The sequence below is a fragment of the Scyliorhinus torazame genome, chromosome 3, assembly GCF_047496885.1.
Source record: "Scyliorhinus torazame isolate Kashiwa2021f chromosome 3, sScyTor2.1, whole genome shotgun sequence".
Taxonomy (NCBI): Eukaryota; Metazoa; Chordata; class Chondrichthyes; order Carcharhiniformes; family Scyliorhinidae; genus Scyliorhinus; species Scyliorhinus torazame.
The window spans coordinates 226,948,621-226,961,241 of NC_092709.1; the positions used below are offsets into that span (position 1 = coordinate 226,948,621).

The following is a 12,621-nucleotide window of genomic DNA, read 5'->3' on the forward strand; positions in this document are numbered from 1 at the left end:
AGCCGTGCTCCGAAATCTAGTGATCCGAAACAAACCTGTTGGACTTTAACCTGGAGTTGTTAGACTTGTAATTGAGCAACAAGCTTGAGGTTCTTGCAGCTGGTATGGACAAAAGTGAGTGCTGCAGTATAGATGAGCAGGCTGACCATGGCATCATGGTACGGGAAACCATTCAAGTGGGGAAATTAAAAGCAATGTAGTGGCAGTAAGGGAGAGTAAAGGTATAGGTAAAGTCACCATAGTCCCAGATGACCATCGTCTGCTTTCCCCTTTGAGGGGGAGAGCTGCCTGGTGATGATTTGAACCTGAGGATTACCACACCTCAGGTGAGGGACAAGGCTGAGAAAGCGGACATTCATGAATAACCTCAGCTGCTGGGCTTGCTCTGTAACACGAACCAGCTATCTAGCCAAGTGAGCTAAACCGGCCACCCACCAGGGGACAGTAGAGTCAGGGAGATAGTCACAGTTCTCTGTAGTCGAGAACGAGAATCTAGAGGGTCTTTTACCTTGCCCAGTGCCAAGGTTTGGGATATCTGCTCAAGGCTGGAGAGAAACCTGCAATGGGAGGGGAGGATCCAGTTATCGTGAGAGATAGGTACCAAAGACATAGGTAACACTAGGGAAAGGGTTCTGCATATGAGTATGAGGAGCTGGGAGCTATACTAAAAGGCAGAACAGCAAAGATAATCTCTGGACTATTATCTGAACCATGTGCAAATTGGAGCGTAAATAAGATTCAAATGATGAATGCACGGCTCAAAGACTGATGTGGAGCAGTGGGTTCCAGTTCGTGGGGCACTGGCAGCAGTACTGGGGAACGTTGCGGCTCTACCGCTGGGACGGACGTCACTTGAAGTCTACTGGCTCCAATGTTATAGCGAGTCGTATAATAGGGAAGTAGGCTTTAAAGAAAACAGTGGGTGGGGGAAGGGATCATGTGGGCAAAAATTAAGGAAATGAAAGCGAAATTACATGGCAGTAGATCAAGGTAGCAATGATGGTAATGAAAATCAGAGTATGGCAGGACGGGACAGTGACTGCAAACTTAATGTGGTGTCAGCAGATGCGGCCAGAGTTTACAAAAACAGTAAGAGAACGCAATTAAGGGCTTTGCATCTGAATACCTGCAACAAGTCAGCTCAAATAGAAATTCATATGTTTGACCTAATGGATATTTGAGAGATGTGACTATATACATTCCTGCACATGAATTAGGAGTAAGTCACTCAGCCTTTCAAACCTGCTCCATCATTCAGTAAGTTCATGGCTGATCGGATTGTAACCTCAAGCCCACATTAATGCCTACCGCAATAACCTTTCACTTCTAGCTCTGCCGTAAAAATATTCAAAGACTCTGCTTCCACCACCTTTTGAGAAAGAGTTCAAAATGTCCTACTTTTAGAATAAATACCTCTCACAATAAACAACAACATTTAATTAACTTTCCTGATTACTTGATGTATCTGTATACTCACCTTTTGTGATTCATGCACTAGGACACCCAGATCCTCTGAATCTCAGAGCTCTGCAATCTCTCACCATTTTGCTAATAAGCTTCCTTTTTTATTCTTCCTGCAAAATGGACCATTTCACATTTTCCCACATTATCCTCCATCTACCAGACCCTTGTAGCCTCCTTATATCTTCTTCTCAATTTACTTCCCCATCTAACTTTGTGTTGTCAGCAGATTTTGCAACCTCACCATGGGTCCCTTCATCCAAGTCATTTATATAAATTATAAATGTTGAGATCCCAACATTGATCCCTGTGGCACACCACTTCTTACATCCTCCTAACTACAGAAAGACCCATTTATGCAAATTCTCCATTTCTAGTTAGCTAAAAAGAAACCAAAGCTAGGACCTGAATATCTAAGGGTACATGATAGTCAGGAAGGACAGGAAGCTGGGGAAAGTCAGGCACATCCCTGTTGATTACAGAGGTGTCATGGTAGAGATGTGAAGGAAAAAATATATTCGTCAGTTGGACTACTTTATAAAGTAATTTTTTGTGTGCGTTTCAAAATAGACAATTGCTGAGCTGACAAGATGGCTGGTCACATGTTAGCTTCAGAAGTTTCAAAGTTCACAAAGGCTGAATATGACAATTGGGTACGGCAAGGATCAGTGTTTGGGCCCCAGCTATTCACAATGTTTGGATGTGGGGATTAAATGTAATATTCCCAAGTTTGCAGATGACACCAAACGAAGTGGAAGTGCGAGTTGTGGGGAGGATGCAAAGATACTTCAAGGGGATTTGGAGAGGCTAGGTAAGTGGGCAAAAAATTGGCAGATGGAATATAATGTGAAGAAATTAGAGCTTATCCTCTGTCAAAAAAACAGAAATGTAGAGTATTTCTCAAATGGTAGGGCTGGGAAGGGTTGGCTTTTAAAGGGATTTGAATGTCTTTGTTCATAAGTCACTGAAAGTTAACATGCAAGTAATTAAGAGGATTTGAGTATAGGAATAAAGCTATCTTATGGCAATCATATAATGTCTTAGTGAGACAACACTAGGAGTAGTGTGCACAGTTTTGGTCTCCTTGCCTCAGGAAACCTATACCTGCCATCGAGGGAGTGCCACAAAGGTTTACCAAACTAATACCTGGGATGGAGGGATTGTCCAATGAGGAAAGCGTAAACAGGCTGGGCCGATTGTCTCTGGAGTTTAGAAGAGGTGATCTCATTCAATCATACAAAATTCTGAGAAGACTCGACAGAGTAAATGGATGAAGGCTGTTTCTCCTGGTTGGGAAGGCTTAGAACCAGGGAACACAGTCTCAGAAGGGACAGGACATTCACGGCTGAGATGTGGAGACATTTCTTCACTTAAATCTTTGGTGAATCTTTGGAACTCTCTGCCCCAGAGGGCTGTGGAGGCTCAGTCATTGAGTATGTCCAAGACTGAGATATTAAAAACATCAAGGGATGTGGGGTAGTGCACGACTCGTGTTGAAGTAGAAGATCAGCCATGATCGCATTAAATAGCAGAGCAGGGTCGAAGGGCTGAATGGTGTACTCCTGTTCCTGTTTCTAATGTTCTTATGAAATTGGCTCAAAAAAACAAACAAACTTGGCAAAATGGAGGAACTGAAGTAACATCATTAACACTACAAGGAAATATTTGAAAACTGATTATGCCATGCAACAATTTATTCTTGAAATTGTATCAATAGTGGAATAAAGTGATTGTTTAAAAGAAAATATTTATAATTACCTGTAAAAATTCTGAAGAGCTCAAGAAAATGTAAGCATTTATAATCTGGAAACAAGTCCTTACATTTTCAGAACCAAGCTCTGCAATTAAAGAAAACAGAGTACAAATTAGAGGCAAAGTGGAATACAATGAAGCATTTTAGTTTATCTAACAATTAATATATGCCCTTGACTAACCAGAAATTAAGGTAAAAAGCTGAGTAAATGCTTCTAAATCTACAATTCTCCCCATTTTGGGAGTTATTTCAGTGACAAGAAAATTGCATCCAGTCAGGTGTGTGGAGAAAATAAGTGTTATGGAAAGGAAAACACAAAAACGATAAGGCCTTCAGTTACTTGGTTGCGATACTGAAAAGAGAGATATGTTGCCAAAGCTTTTCATCTTTCAGCCATCAGGACAAATGCAGGAATGCCATATACAAGAGAAAAGGGGTGCTATTTGGTTGGCATGCCAACTCTGATTGGGCGAGTTATGACATGGGAAACGCAATGGGGAATTTTAGACTCGACAAGCTCCCGAGTAATTCAAAAACATACAAGGCTTGAACATATTCCTTTTGTCATAGGTCAGCTGCATCCCAGGTCCCAGCTGGGTCCCAGTCTGATGTTGACCCTCTAGAGCAGGTTATCCCAGAGCTGATGCAGATGCTGGGGTGCGGCCGTGAGAATCAGAGAGGAATGTCAGCAACACTCCAGCGGGTCCATAGCCGATTGGAGGAGTGCCAAAGGCTACGGGCACAGGAGATGGCACCGAGGCCAACACTGCTAGGGAGGCGACTGCAGTGGAAAGCCTGGTGCAAAACGTCAGCGTCATGAGTGGGGGTGTCCAAGGCATTGTTCAGTCAGTGACGGCCATGGCTAAGGGCCTCGATATCATGTCCCGGTTATGTCCCAGCCTCAGGTGGACATTGCCAAGACGCTCCGGTTCATGTCCCAGTTGCTGAGGACCTTGTCCCAGACTCAGGTGCACATTGGCGAGGCACTGCAGAACTTGGCTTAGTTGTGAGAAGAATCGCTGAGGGCATCGACACTATGGTGCAGACAATGGGGAGCCACCAGGGCTGACAGAGCCAGGCACCGCAGAGGCCTGTGGAGCTCATTCTAGCCGCCCCTCTGTCCCAAGGTGACCTCCAGGACCGTACAGGCACTGACTGGGAGGAGCAAGCGCTGGACACCAACCTGGAGCCTCACTACAGGGTGACAATGGTGATCACAGCTCTCACGAGTCCCCACGCTGTTGACAACAGCACGTCTTGGGATCAGCGGGTGGAATAGGGTGGCATGGTGAGGCATGTGTCACCGGCAAGTCGGCCGGGGACCTCTGGCCCCAGACCCTCCAGGGGCCACCCGCCTAGGACATCAAAAGTCACAAGGCATGGTCAGCAGCAGGCTGCCTCCACCCCTGATGTGCAACTTGGGGACACATCTAGACATAGAGGCAGAGCACGGAAGGCTAAGGAGATTGAGGATCACTGAGAGGGCACTGCAAGGTGGCATGTGTGCTATCTATTACCCCCTGTACCTGGGGCATCCTGGCAAAGGCAGAGAATCCTGCTGCCCAGATATCTTGATAGGCCTGGTCCAGGTCAAAGTTTATATAGTCAGCTAACTTCACGGATGCACTTATAGAATCATAGAATTTACAGTGCAAAAGGAGGCCAATCGGCCCATCGAGTCTGCACCGGCCCTTGGGAAGAGCACCCTACACAAGCCCACCACCTCCACCCTATCCCCGTAATCCAATAACCCCACCCCACCTTGTTGGACATTAAGGGCAATTTAGCATGGCCAATCCACCTAAGCTGCACATCTTTGGACTGTGGGAGGAAACCAGAGCACCCGGAGGAAATCCACGCAGACACGAGGAGAAAGTGCAAACGCTGCACAGACAGTGACCCAAGCCGGGAATCGAACCTGGGACCCTGAAGCTGTGACACAACTGTGCTAACCATTGTGCTACTGTGTCCCTCTACTTGTGGGCTATAGATTGGTATATGCCACACAAGTCCCAGTTTGAGCCCTGGAATGAAACCAAGGCGTAAAGGTTCAGGGCTGCGGTGACCTTGACGGCCACTGGAAGCGGGTATCCTCCTTCTCCTCCACATGGTGCCAAGTTCACAAGGACAAAGCACAGGTGCCTCACCTTCCCCTTGTTGAGGCGGAGCTTTCTGCGGCACACACTGTCCGACATCTCCTCAAACAACCAGCAACGCCTGTACACCTTGGGTCATCACCAGCCTCCCTCTCTGGGTCCCTCCCTGGTCAGATGGGCAGCCGGGTGGTCAGGGCGTAGGCTGATGCCTCGAGTCTCTGGTGACACTGCTGCCCCGCCTTCTCCGGCATCTGGCCGCCCGGGCTGCCACTGCCACAGTGAGGGCATTTGCTGCAGGGTCCACAATATCATCCATTATGTAATATCTGTAAGGATTTGGAGAGGGTGGGAGACCGACAATAAATTAGGGCTTCCACCCCGGTATCCTCGGTCCCTTAAGGCTCCCCCACCCTTGCATTCCCCGCCATCTCAAAGGGTGCCATCCAACGAGCTGGTTACGCAGGAGAGCTGCGCGCTGTGCACACACACCCCGGCCACAACTGCGACCCCTGGTCACCAGACCCCTGCTGGGAACATTTCGTAGAACAGGCGCAGGTTCCCTCTCTGATCCACACACCCTCTGGTCTTGGGGATGCCCCCGGTGCTGAGGCCCAGCACTTGTGTGTTTGATTGTTGGCTGCTGCCTCTGTGGTGTTGATTCCTCCAGTGTTCAGGCAAAGGGTCCAGACATTACGGTCTGATTGGGATGCTAGGCAATGACATTCGCCTGCGACATGGCACGTCTACCCACAGGAATTCACTTGGGAGCTGTGGAGTGCTCACATAACCACCATTGTCAATTTCCTATTAGAAACAGCCTTCAGCTTTGGAGCCAGAGACCGCCATGGCCAATGGGAGTTAAAGTGACCTGAACTACATTACCACGGATAGGGCTCTGTCCTGGGGGTGTTCGTGGGACGGGCAGGCAGCAGCAGAAGTTGACCCTGGCATGGATATACACGATCCAGGGATGGCATGTTGGATCCTCGGGTGCCAAGCCCCTAGCCCAGGTGTGATGCCCCACTGATTGCGGCCGACCCCCTCCCGCCTCCCAACCCGGTGGCTCCCCCACCCACCCTAAGGCCTGGGGCACCAGCCCCATTGCCGATTCCAATGATGGATATTAACCTCCTCCAATCTCCACAACATCCTTTGCGCTTGCTTCACATTTTTAAACAGATGTGATAGACGCCACGGTAGCATAGTGGTTAGCACTGTTGCTTCACAGCGCCAGGGTCCCAGGTTCGATTCCCCCTTGGGTCACTGCCTGTGTGGAGTCTGCACGTTCTCCGCGTGTCTGCGTGGGTTTCCTCCGGGTGCTTCGATTTCCTCCCACAAGTCCCAAAAGACATGCTGTTAGGTAATTTGGACATTCTGAATTCTCCCTCAGTATACCTGAACAGGTGCTGGAATGTGGCGACTAGGGGCTTTTCACAGTAACTTCATTCCAGTGTTAATGGAAGCCCACTTGTGACAATAACGATTATATTATAAGGTCGCCCATGTGACCGCTTGCTGGGGAGCTGGTTAGATCACGCAAGGCCGTGCGATAGGGGGATCCTTCCCGTTAATGAGATGAGATGGAGATTGGCCTGAATTGGTGATTAATAGTTTCTCGCCACATGGCAGCACGATCCGGATCTCGCCCACGGGAACGGTCTGGTTAGATCAGAAACTGATCGGCGACTGGCGCAGTTGCCGATTTCGGCCTCTCCCACGACCGAACCAGTTTGCGTGGATTCGAGCCCAGCGAAATGTCACCATTAGATCGCGCCCGGCATTACAGCAAAGCTTTTGGCCAGCAACTGAGTCCTGCATCTTCACAGTGCACTCAGTGGTACCGCAAATTGCTGTCTGATTTATTCTTTAATAATGGTGAGCACTATAACTTGGGTAGTGCGAGAGAGCAACTTAAAAAAAAAATTATGGTCATTAAAGTGAAACAGAAGTTTGAAACTTGGGCATACGGTTCATAAAAAGAAAAGTTTGAATATGCTCAAACTACTCCGGGTACATTCCTCAAATGGCAGATATGAGCTTGTACATCAGTCTTACACAATAATATCAATTTTAATAGCACACAATAAAAAGAAAACACTTCAGGAAAATAAACTGACCGGAGAGCAGAGAGAAAAATGAACATTGACAAAAATAATAGTCTAAATTGGGTGTAAAATTGGAATATTCTGAATTCAGTACAAATGAAAATAGTGAACAAGCTAATGGGAGCCGTCAGCTTTAAGAACATAAGGAACAGGAGTAGTTCCCTCACGCTCGCTCCACTGTTTAATAAGTTATTCTGCAGCTATACAATACCCTGGTTAGACCCCACTTGAAGTACTGTGAGCAGTTCCCAGCACCACATCTTAGGAAGGATATTTTGGCCTTGGAGGGAGTGCAACGTAGGTTTACAAAAATAATACTGAACTACAGGGGCTAAGTTACACGGAGAGATTACACAAATTAGGCCTGTTTTCGCTAGAATTTAGATGGTTAAGGGGTGATCTGATCAAAGTATTCGAGATATTAACAGCGAAAGACAAAGTAGATAAACTATTTCCACTGGTTGGAGATTCTAAAACTAAGGGGTATAGTCAAAAAATTAGGGCTAGACCGTTCAGGAAAGATGTTAGGAAGCACTTCTTCACCCAAAGGGTGGTAGAGGTTTGGAACTCTCTCCCACATACTGCAGTAGAAGCTAGAACAGATGTTAAATTTAAATCTGAGATAGATAGATTTTTGTTAAGCAAAGATATTAAGGGATATTTGGGCAACACGGTAGTACAGGTGGATAGCACTGTGGCTTCACAGCACCAGGATCCCAGGTTCAATTTCCCGCTGGGTCACTGTCTGTGCGGAGTCTGCACGTTCTCCCTGTGTCTGCGTGGGTTTCCTCCAGATGCTCCGGTTTCCTCTCACAGTCCAAAGACATGCAGCTTAGGTGGATTCGCCATGATAAATTGCCCTTAGTGACCAAAAAAGGTTAGATGGGGTTATTGGGTTACGGGGATAGGGTGGAAGTGAGGGCTAAAGGGGTCGGTGCAGACTTGATGGGCCGAATGGCCTCCTTCTGCACTGTGTGTTCTATGTATGTATGATATGGGCCAAAGGCAGGTATAGAGTTAGGCCAAAGATCAGCCATGAACTCATTAAATGGGGTGGGGGGGGGACATGCTCAAGGGCCTGAATGGCCTACTCTTGTTCCAATGGCTGATCCATGACTTAAAGTTCACTTGCCTGTCTGATCCCTATATCCCTTATTACACTTAAGATTACATCAATCTATCAACCTCAGCGTTGAATATACTCAACAATTGAACAATGACGGTGCTCCACCTGAGGATTTGAAAGATTCACAATCCTTCAGTGAAGAAATTTCTCATCTATGTCACACCCATATAGTGAGATTACAATCCCTGGCTTTAGATTCTTCAACCTTTTAACATTTACCTAGTAACAGCCCAACAAAGTCATAACTTTTAATGAGATGTGCTCTCATTCTTCCAAACTGTAGAGTGTACAAATCCATTCTGCTCGTTCTCTACTCGTAGGACAACCCACTCAGACAGAAATCAAGTCTAGTAAACTTCTGTTGAATTCCTTCTCGGACAAATATATCCTTCTTTAGGTACAGATACCAAAATTACACATAGTACTCCAAGTGTGATCTCAACTAAAGCTCTGTACAATTGCAAATGCCTGTACTCCAATCCCCTTGCAATGAAGAACAACATAACATTTTCCTTTCGAACGGCTTAGTGTACCTGCATGATATATTTGTGTTCCTTACACATGTACCCCCAAGTCCCTCTGAACATCAACATTTACAAGTTTTATCCCTTTTAAAAAATTATTCTGCATTTCTATTCGGATTTTGTTTATTGTCACATGGCACAGTGAAATCAAACGTCACACTTCCCCCACATCATACTCAATCTGCCATACTGCTGCCAATCATTTCACCTGACTATGTCTCTTTGCAACCTCTACGTCCATAGATTCCATGCAGTGCCGAAGGAAGCCATTCGGCCCATCGAGTCTGCATTGACAATCTGATAGAGCACTCTATCCAGGCCCATACCCCCACCCTATCCCCGTAACCCAACCTAACCTGTCCATCTTTGGACTGTGGGGCAATTTGACATGGCCAATCCACCTAACCTGCACATCTCTGGACTGTGGTAGGAAATTGGAGCACCTGGAGGAAATCCACACAGACACGGGGAGAACGTGCAAACCCCACACAGAGAGTCATCCAAGGTCAGAATTGAATCCGGGTCCCTGGTGCTGTGAGGCAGCAGTGTTAACCACTGTGCCATCATTAATGTGAATTAGGAGGAGTAGGACAGCTCTTTTTGCCTGCTCTGCCATTTGAGAAGTTTATGGCTGATCTGATTGCGGTCTCAACTCAACTTTCCTGCATACTCCCTATACCCTTTCCCTCCCCTGTTAGCCAAGAATCTATCTAACTCTGCCTTAAAAATACGATTGGCCTCCATCTCTCTCTGGGGGGAAATAATTCAACAGACTAACGACCCTCAAAGAAAATAATTCTTCTCATCTCCACCTTAAGTGGGAGACCCCTTATTCATACACCGTGTTCCCTTGCTCTAGTCTCTCCCCACAAGGGGAAACATCCTTTCCGCATACACCCTGTCAAGTCCCCTCATGACCTTATATGTTTAAATACGATCACATTTCATTCTTCTGAATTCCGAATGATAAAGTCCAACTTGTACAACCCTTCCTCGTCATAACATAATCCCTTTGTCCCAGGAATGAATCGATTGAACCTTCTCTGGAACGCTTCAAATTAAAATCGATTGAACCTTCTCTGGAACGCTTCAAATTAAATGATGTCCTTTCTTAAATAAGGAGACAAAACTGTACACTGTACTCTAGACATGGTCTCATAAATGCTTTGTATAACTGTAGCAAAATTCCCCTATTTTTACATTCTATTCCCTTTGTAATAAATGACAACATTCCATTTGGCTTCCTAATCACGTGCTGTACCTGCATTCTAACATCTGTGCATCCAGATCCCTCTGTACTACAGAGTTCTGCAATCTCGCTCTGTGTTAATAACATACAGCTTTAATATTCTTCCTGTCAAAATGGACAAGTTCACATTTTCCTACATATACTCCATCTGCCAAATTTTTGCCCACTCACTATCTAACCTCTCTATGTTCCTTTGCAGACTCCTTACATCCTCTTGATATAACTTACTATCCCATCTAATTTTGTGTCTTCAGCAAATTTAGTAACAATACATTTAGTCTCTTCATCCAAGTCATTGGTATAAATTGCAAATAATTGAGATGCCAGCACTGGTCCCTATGGCACTCTACTTGTTAAATCTTACCAACTTGAAAATGGCCCATTTATGGATTGTCTCCGTTTCCTGACAGCTAGTCAATCCTCTATCATGCTAACATGTTCTCCCCTACACCATTCTGTGCAATAACCTTTGACATGGCATCTTGTCAAATGACTTCTGGAAATCCAAGTATGCCACATCTACAAGTTCCCCTTTATCCATGTTGCTGATTACTTCCTCAAAGAACTCTAATAAATTAGTCAAACATGATTTCCCTTTCAGAAAACCATGTTGACTCTGCTTGGGATTTTCTACATGCTTTGCTATATTCTCCTTAGTAATAGATTCCAACATTTTCATTTTGACAAATGTTAGGCTAACAGGCCTAAAATATCCTGCTTTTTGTTTTCTTCCTTTCTTTTTGGGATTTATATTTGGTATTTTTGAATCTGATGGGCCTTTCCAGAATCTAGGTAATTTTCGAAAATTAAAACCCATGCATATTTCAGCCGCCATTTCTCTTAAAATCCTATGATATAGTCCATCAGGACCTGGGGACTTGTTAGTCTTTAGATCTCATATTTTTTTCTGTACCGTTTCCCTGGTAGGAATATAGGAACAGGAGTAGGCCATTCAGCCCATCGAGCCTGCTTCGACATTCAATACGATCAGGGGCGATTGGATACTTCAATGCCTTTTACCCACACTATTCCCCATAACCCTTTACATTATTGTTAATCAGAAATCTATCAATCCCGACATTAAATATTTTAAGATCCTCCTTCCCTTTCACCTTTTGATTTACAATTATTTCTGAGATGCTATTTGAGTTTTTTACAATGAAGACAGCCATAAAATATCTGTTCAATGTATTGCCATTTCCTCATTTTCCATTATCTAGGTAATTACCCAGACTCGCTCTCCAGAAGACCAATGCTCTTTTCCTTTTTAAATACCTGTGAAAAATCATACTTTAAAAAAATATTTCTAGCTAGCATTCTCTCATTCTCTAATTTCTCAGTCATTCTTTGCTTTTTTAAAATATTCTGCCCAGTCTTTTAATCCATGAATATTCACATTTTTTTCTTTTAATTTGATACTATCTTTTACTTTCTTAGTTAGCCAAGGATGGTTTATCCTTCCACGTCTTTCTTTCCCAGTGAAATGTATCTTTGCTGAATGTTATAAAATATCACCTTAAATGTATGCCGCTGCATCTCTACTGACTTATCCTTTAACCTAATTTTCCAGTTCACTTTAGCCAGCTCTTTTTTCCTGTACTTATTTATATTTCAAACACTTGTCTTAGACCCACTCTTTTCTCCCTCAAACTGTACCCAAAGTTCAATTATGTTATGATTACAACCTAGGTGTACCTCATCATCTTGCACATTATCAGATCTAGAATAGCTTGTTCTTGGCTCCAGAATTTGCTACACTACTGAAAACACTATAAAGTTATCTTCCAGGCTACCTTTGCCAAACTGATGCATCTAATCTACATGTAGATTAAAATCACTCATGATTACCACCGTACCTTTCTCAAAAACACCCATTACTTATTCCTGCTTACCTATCATACAGTCCAGTTACTGTTAGGCCTACAAACTACTCCTATAAGTGACTTCTTACCTTTGCTACTTCTTATCCCTATCCACACAGATTCTACATTTTGCACCTTAGAAATAAGGTCATCTCTCTCTACTATACTGTCAATGTAATCCTTATTTAACAGAGCTACCCTCCACTTTTTCCTAGCTTCCTGACCTTCTGACATGTCAATTATCCTTGAATATTCAGGTCCCAGACTCTGGCATCTTGCAGCCATGTCTCTGAAATGGGTAACAGATCATAAATATTTATTTCTATTTCAGCTAACATTTCATCTATTTTGTTATGAATGCTACACGGATTCAGACACATAGCATTTAGTTCTGTATTTTTATTAGTTTTGCAAAGTCTAGTCTTATCTGCTTTCTCACAGCTTA

General features: G+C 44.5%; 1 protein-coding gene across 5 annotated transcripts in view; it reads right to left on the reverse strand.

Moving 5' to 3' along the window:
- ipo11 (importin 11) overlaps window positions 1-12,621 on the reverse strand; it is an 878,696-nt gene that overhangs the window by 372,466 nt on the left and 493,609 nt on the right. For all 5 annotated transcript variants that reach the window (XM_072496963.1, XM_072496961.1, XM_072496959.1 and 2 more), the window contains one exon: window positions 3,220-3,299. In XM_072496963.1, the coding sequence (XP_072353064.1) occupies window positions 3,220-3,299 (80 nt within the window). The remainder of the gene's footprint in view (window positions 1-3,219; window positions 3,300-12,621) is intronic.